The sequence below is a fragment of the Triticum dicoccoides genome, chromosome 4A, assembly GCF_002162155.2.
Source record: "Triticum dicoccoides isolate Atlit2015 ecotype Zavitan chromosome 4A, WEW_v2.0, whole genome shotgun sequence".
NCBI classification, from domain to species: Eukaryota; Viridiplantae; Streptophyta; class Magnoliopsida; order Poales; family Poaceae; genus Triticum; species Triticum dicoccoides.
This window is the reverse complement of record NC_041386.1, coordinates 731,991,748-731,999,302: the sequence shown is the minus strand read 5'-3', so window position 1 is coordinate 731,999,302 and position 7,555 is coordinate 731,991,748. Positions and strand designations below refer to the sequence as shown.

At 47.6% G+C, this 7,555-nt stretch overlaps 1 protein-coding gene across 1 annotated transcript; it reads right to left on the bottom strand.

The window, feature by feature from the left end:
• Positions 1–2,272: 2,272 nt before the first annotated feature.
• LOC119289923 (noroxomaritidine synthase 2-like) lies at positions 2,273–4,095 on the bottom strand. Its single transcript, XM_037569093.1, has one exon. The coding sequence runs from the start codon at positions 4,088–4,090 to the stop codon at positions 2,543–2,545; it is 1,548 nt and encodes a 515-aa protein (XP_037424990.1). The 5' UTR covers positions 4,091–4,095; the 3' UTR covers positions 2,273–2,542.
• Positions 4,096–7,555: the final 3,460 nt, after the last annotated feature.

Below are 7,555 nucleotides of genomic sequence, written 5' to 3'. Positions count from 1 at the left end.
AATGACTGTATCTCGTGAGCCTGCTCAACCACGGAGCGCTCTTCAGTCATCCTGTAATCATAGAATTGCTCCATGATGTACAGCTCAGTGCCGGCATCCGAGACCCCAAACTTGGCCTCGAGTGTGTCCCACATATTTTTTCCATTGTCAATTGACGCATAAGCATCAACTATGTTCTCACCAAGAACACTCAAGAGAGCAGCCTTAAACAAGGTATTCATTTTCTGAAAAGCTTGTGCCTGTTGGGCATCTTGCTCTCCTTCAGGTTTGCCAAGAGTGGCGTCATAGCAACTCATGGTTTGAAACCATAAGACTGCTCTCACGCGCCATCTCTTATAGTGGATACCCTCAAACATAGGAGGTCCCATTGAAGCAACAAAACCATTCGAGGTAAATTGCCTATAATAAGGTTTTTGGATTGTTGGAAATATGAGCAATTTACCGAATGATTTTATTAACAGAAATAGTAGATAAAACATGACTAAAATAGCAAATATAAAGCAAGTCATGCAATCTGACAGAGAGAAGGTAAACATCGTCCGCATATATGAACTTGAGGTAAACACATCTAGAACAGTCACTAGATGAAGTTGCTTATATGACATAGAGCCTAACATAGGTAGGACAGAAACTAGAGCCAAGACCTGTAACAGAACTTCTAACAGAAAGGAGAAGAACATGTATGGCACAGCAGCAGCAGAAGCACTGGACTTGGGGTCGGTGTCCTCGCCTGCCATGTCGTCGAGGAGGTCGTGGACGTCGGGGAAGAAGTCTTCGCCGCGTCCGTGATGAAGAAGCCAGTAGTCGCGCTGAGCGCTCCCCAAAAACCTTATCACCCTTTTCCCGTACAGGAATCAAAGAGTGAGAAGATCGTAGCAGCAGCACAGTGCTCAGGAATCGATGGCGAGAGGAAGAAGTAATTCTGGTGCATCTTGCTGAGAGGAGCGACCTGGCAGCGTCATGACGAGGCGTGGCGTGGCGGGGCGGGCGGCGGAGGAGGAGGAGCGCGCGTGGATGTCCCTCTTGTTCTCATGCTCATACAAGTGGGGAAGGAGCCTCCCTTATAAAGAGGTCCAACTCCCTCTAAACTAGCAATGTGGGACTAAACTTTAGTTCCACCTCTTGCCTTGTACAAATGGGCTGCGTGGGCCTCTAGGATTTACTAGGAATTTCTGAAACTGCTACTGGGCTAGGCCCAAAATGGACAAAATTCCAGCACCTTGATGGATGACAATGTTGTTGAACATATGATGACATGTGGTTCTGACGATTCAAAGTTGTGGCTGTCTACCATGCAGGATACCCTTAGTGAGAAGGAGTTTGCCATGATACTATTCACTCTTTTGGCCATTTGGTGGGCAAGGAGAAAAGAAAAGAACGAAGAAATTTTTCAGAGCCCCTGGTCAACATATGCGTTCATTCAAATGCTCTTAGAAGATCTTGAGATGGTGCCAGTAAGAGAGAAGAGGAATCATGCAGGACAGTCCTGAAGAGCTGTGAAACAATGGCTAGAAGGACCTGATGGAGTAGCCAAGATCAACGTGGATGCGACAATATCAAGAAACAATAGCAGGGGTGCAAGTGCGACTACTTGTTGCAATGACCAGGGGAAGTACTTGGGAGCCTCAGTGACTATTTTTGAAGGACGTGCTGACCTCGAAAGCCTTGAGGCTCACGCTTGTTGTGAGGCATTCTCCCTGGCACAGCATCTCCATCGCTCGAGTGTCAGGGTCGCCACTAACTGCATAGCTACTGTTAATCATCTGGCGGGAACCTTCTTGGGAGTTGCAGCACTTTGTTGATTCAGGAGTTATACATGAAGGAAGAGAAGCAAACTTCGAAGCGCACGGACTAGCTGCAATACAGCCAATGGATTAACATATCGTGTGTGAATCGTCCAGCAGGCATCGTTTGTGAAGTACTCCCTCCGTCCGGAATTACTTGTCATCAAAATGGATTAAAATGGATGTATCTAGAACTAAAATACATCTAGATACATCCATTTCAATGACAAGTATTTCCGGACGAAGGGAGTAGTTTCGGCTGCATATTTGGTTATCCACCATCCCTGGATTCCTATTTGTACCGTGCATTGTTAATGCTTGAATAAAGTGTGGTGGTGACCCCTCAAAAAAGAAAACTTAGCAAAACGGATCTAAATACCAATCATCATTATCCTTTGAACATATTTAAAGCAAACTGTGCAAATAATTATAATATATAGCACGTGGGATGCACGGGTTGACAGACTTGCTTATCAAGCACAATAAGCTGTGGGGAAGGAGCGCTCGCTCGGCGTGTCCACGTCTGCAGCGTGCAGTGTGTGTGGGCGAGTCAAATTTCTGTAACGTTTCTCTCAGGTAACATATAGTTTGAGATGCTGAGCTAGTTTGGGAGATATACAGCTTGCTAGGTGTCACATATGCTCAAGTCCGTAAAATTTTATTTCCTTATTTGTTACTCTCTTTGATTGAACTTAATTGTTGATGATTTAGTACAAGTTGTACAAAATCAGTGACAATTAATTTGGATCGGCGTCCCCTCAGTCGCCCTCTGATCTCCTCTTAACTTTGGCCATGAGCCCGTTCTTCATCTGCAGAATAACCGAAAGCTTGGGCTTCACGGTGTTACTATCCAGCACCTCCACATCGAAGTTCCACGCCACCGTGGCGATGATGGATGTCACCAGCGCCACGGAGATGTTCTTGCCGAGGCACGCCCTCGGTCCGGTGTTGAACGCTACGAACTCGTGAGACGGCACATGCCGCAGTGTGTGGCCGCTCCCGTCTGCGTTGGACGACAGCCACCTCTCCGGCCTGTACTCCCGGCAGTCCTCTCCCCACACCTGCTCCAATCTCCCCATGCTGTAGGTGGAGATCAGGATGGTGCTGCCGGCCCGCACCTTGTGGCCGCTAGGCAGCAGGTCGTCGGCGACGACCTCCTTGCGCTCCATGGGCGCGATCGGGTATAGCCTCAGCGACTCGAACATGGCCGCTCGCTGGTACACTAGGTCTTTGGTCTCATCTGGCTCAAACACCACAACGCCGTCGCAGGATTTACGTCGTGCGGCGGCGATCGGCGCCAGCTCCTCGCGGATGGCAAGCATGGTGTGCGGGTGCATGGCGAGGTTGTAGATGAGCCACGACAGCGCCGACCCCATCGGGTCACGCATCGCCACCATGAAGTTGATGAACGTCCTGATCAGGAAGTCAGTGGGCTCCCTGCCCCGGTTAAGAAACTCCGGGTCCGGGTTGGGGTCGTCGACGTAATGGGACAGGATGTCATCCTCGGTGCCCGTGCCGTCGCCAGCCATCTTTCTTTGAATGCTCTCCGCCACGAACCCGTACAACACTGCTTCTGCCTTTGCTAGCTTTCTCTCCTGGCCGATGTTGAGCCATCTCATCGTTCTCCAGCAGGACAAAGGCAATATGTGCCGGCGCATGGCCACCTCCATGAGAGTATCCAGGGCCGCGGCGACGTGCATGTGTGGCATCGACGCGGCCAGGCGGCACGGGTCCCAGCCAAACACCGCTATCACAGTGATGTCAAGCACGAGCCTCCCAAGCAAGTCCTCCATGTCGAAGGCTGCCCGCGCGTTTGCCATGTGGCTTAGCAACGGCACGAGCCCCCCTGCCATCTTGTCGTGGCAGCAGCGGGATAGGGTGGCCAGCAGCCGTGGCCTAGTCAGGGCACGATGGATGGTGTCGCGCTGCTGGCGCCAGGACTCGCCGTCGGCGGTGACTATGGTGCCGCCCAGTAGTCCGAGCACCGCAGCGAGCTCCTCGCCCTTGACGTAGTTGGCGAAGTTGGTGGTGAAGATGTGGCGAACGTTGGCCGGGCTGCAGGTGACGAGGTACCGCACGCTGGTGGCCGGAGGGCCGCGTATCTCGAAGTTGTGCCCGGAGGCGGACAAGAATGCTGCGGCGTAGTCATGAAGGTTGTTCCAGTTGGCGATAAGGCTAGGGAGCATGCCAACGATAGGCAATTCCGTTGGCAGCAATGGTTTGCTTGATCTCCTACATTTGATAAGGAAGACGAGGAGAAGTGGTAGTGCTAGGACTAGTAGTTGAGATAAGAACGAGAGTGCCATCTTTAATGGATGATGCTAATGTTATGCTTTGCCAGGAGATGCTAACCAGGCTCCATTTATAGAGGTGAAAAGTGGAAGGCACCTAAAATAAGACAAAACTTCCCCATCAACAGAGTTGAAAAAAAGCTTGCATCGGAGCTATCAGCTTTTATTAATTTGGTTGGGTGGCTAACAGGGCAAGATATGGGAAACACAGTGTATGTACTATGAGATAATTTATGGGGCATCATATTCATACTTTTTCCGTCCGAAAAAATTTGTCCCTCAAATGAATGTATATAAAACTAAGTTAGTGCCATATACATTCATTTGAGAAATAAGGTTGGGACAAACTTTTTCGGATGGATGGAGTACTACCTATTATGGTAAGTTGATCAGAGGGTCAATATATGCCAACTCGGGATTTCGCTCAAGGACAGCTTGGTAATTTTCTGTTATGGGGCTTAGTCATGTACGTGTTTTGATCCTAATGATTCAAATCGAATTAGTTAAGCGATGCAGGCATGCATCCACGTCCTTCGCAACTCAACGCCGCCTACCTGCCTCAGCCGCCCAGCCGCCTAATCATTGCTCTTTGGCCGGACCCCTTCGCCTCCCGTCATGCCGCCCAAGGACAGCCACCGTGCACCAACTAATTCACTGCAGCAACACCACAATACATAAGCAGCTCCGCTATTTCTCCATCCCATCTTCCCCATCAGGAAAGTTGACAAGATGTTGCGCCGCACTTTGTGACAACGCGAGACCGACGCTCCAGAAGCCTTCCAATTATTTCATTGTCACCGTGTTAATTATTTGTTTGTTGCATTGCATCATTTCATCATACCATCATATCATTAATTTTGTAACTCAAATAAATAAATTGTATGGATCTTCGGTCCATTTAAATTGAGGGAAGGGCTGTCCCCGTCGCCGCACCGGCCTGTCGCCGTCCCCTCGCCTCGCCGTCGTCGTCGCCGTCACCTCGACCTCGCCCGCGTTGTGAGCTCCTCTCCCCGGCCCCTCTCCTCCCTCCAATCAAAGCCGCCGCCCCGCCGGCGCCAAAGGTGCACCGCGCGCGCACACACACAAACACACTAGGTTTTATATGAATTAATTAGATTAGATTAGATTAATGTCAAATAGTATATAGAAATGTTAGCTATATAGAAATGTTAGAAATTTTAGAAATGATAGTTTTAGCTAGATGAATTAGATTAATTTCAAATTGTTAGACGATGATCGAGGTTTTTTTAGTTTCTTATAATTTTAGTTATAGAAATTTAGAATTTGCATATAAGAAATCACAATCCAATCATTTAAAAAATGTTATTTTTGCGGCGTATAGTATTTGTTCTCGACGATGCCCGGCCCGCATCCTCGCCGTCGACCCGTTCGCGACGACGTCCTGCTTCAGAGGACTCATGTCCGGGATTGGACTCCGCCGGGCTGGCACTGGGAGGTGCTACCTTCAGGGGCTCGCCGCTTGGTGAGGAACCCGCCCCCAGGTCACGCCGTCGACCCTGAGCTCCTTTGGTGGCGTTCCCGTGGGCCACGTTCGGTGCGGAGGGAGCCGGCCCAGCCGGAGGTGGTGTGTCGCCGTGTCAGGGAGGAGGACGAGCGGGAGAACAGGCAGCGCAATTGATCCCCCGCTTCTTGTACCAAACATGAGAGTACCGACGCCGGTCAGCTGGTTATAACCGACGAGCATAGAAGGCTGGCTAAAATGCTCGGTATCACTGTTGGACAACTTCTCGAGATTAAGCCCATGTCTCCGATTAGAGAGGAGGACATAAAACCGAAATATGTCCGCAGCCAACCTTTGGTCAAGCCTGAGGAGGTCAAGAACCTCCCAACGAGAATGTATGAATTGCATGAATGGTACATGAAAATTACCAACAGTTCCAATCGAGAGTCCCTCATGGTGAAAGTCAAAAAAGAGCATTACTTCCATAAGCTAGCTCTGACCGTTGAGTATTCAGAACTATTTTAGTTATTCAATCAAGAAGCACTCGACAAAGCTCTTGTCAGTTGCTATTGTCTGTAAGTGATTTCTTTATGTAATTTAAGTCTCGAACTAGCTACAGTGCTCATTGATCGATCATTACCTGTAATTATCCTCACTATATTCTTTTCTGTGGTATTATGCAGGATGAAGATATATGAAATTACAAAAGGTGGACGCTATGGCATTGGGTTCATTGACCCAAATACCATTAATGAAGAAATATGGACATATACATTTTATAAAGACGATGTAGAGAAAAACATGCTAGAGTTCTTGAAGCGCCTCAATACCAATGAAGATATACTACTTCCTTACAACTTCTGGTGAGTCACATTGTCTTGTACTATAAATTCTGTTTTTACTTACTAGCTAGCTAGATGTTAAAAAACATGCCCGCTAAATTAAGACATGCAAACGTGTGCGCATGCATTTACCATTGGATCTTGTTAGACATTAAAGTTGACGAAGGAACAATTGAAGTACTGGACTCACTACTTACAAAACAAGGGCCATTTGCATTTCTGCCCCTAACTCGAACCACCTACTCAGATTTGCCCCTAATTTCAAAGCATGCTCAAATTTGCCCCTCTGCTGTTAAGTCACTACTCAGAAATGCCCTTCCGTACAGTGACTTAATGGCAGAGGGGCAAATTTGAGCATGTTTCAAAATTAGGGGCAAATCTGAGTAGTGGGTTCGAGTTAGGGCACAGATGTAAATGTCCCAAAAAACAAAGTGACTACTCAATCTTGAAGGGGATAGTCTACAGGTAATTTCAGTCATTATTAACTATATGTCGGCCTCTTTAGTTCTCATTTCCTCATATCAGCTATTTAACAACTCGTTTATTCATTTTCTTTGCCGGCGGGCAGGACTTGGGCAAAGTTCAGGAGAGAGGTTCCAGGTCCATGGAAAGAAAAGCTGTATTGCTTTGCACCCAAGGTATAATTAATTAAGTAGTACTAGCTAGCTACCATCTCTTTAATTCTAGTTTCGATACCATTAATTATCATGCTTGATTAATTATTATCTGATTAAATTCTATTATCGTAAAGGCCCTGAAGCAGGTGTCGGGGACTGAAGTGTGTGCATACTATGTTTACGAGAACATTCGCATGATGGCGTCCGAAATGACTGAATCTGATAGACAGCTATGGGTACGTTTGCCAGAACACTATTTATAATTTTTACATCATTATCGATATCTAGTCATAGAACTAATACACATGCATATTGATCTCCTTCTTAACAGTTCAATGAGGTGCAGGAGACGCTCCTACCAAACGAGCGCATACGAGCACTTCAAGAGGAAATAGCGGGCTGTTTGCTCGACCAGGTCATAAATCCCAAAGGAGAGTACTATTACCCGCTACCGCCTCCATGAACCACTCCCAATTGTTATCGTGCTCCGAAGGCACCAAGTCAAATGCCACTGGCTCTGAAGGCAACATGTAAGAGAAATTGTATATATACCTAATTA

What these genes read in the sequence shown, in the direction of transcription:
- LOC119289923 (XM_037569093.1), bottom strand. Translation starts at nt 4,090, where the DNA reads ATGGCACTCTCGTTCTTATCTCAACTACTAGTCCTAGCACTACCACTT.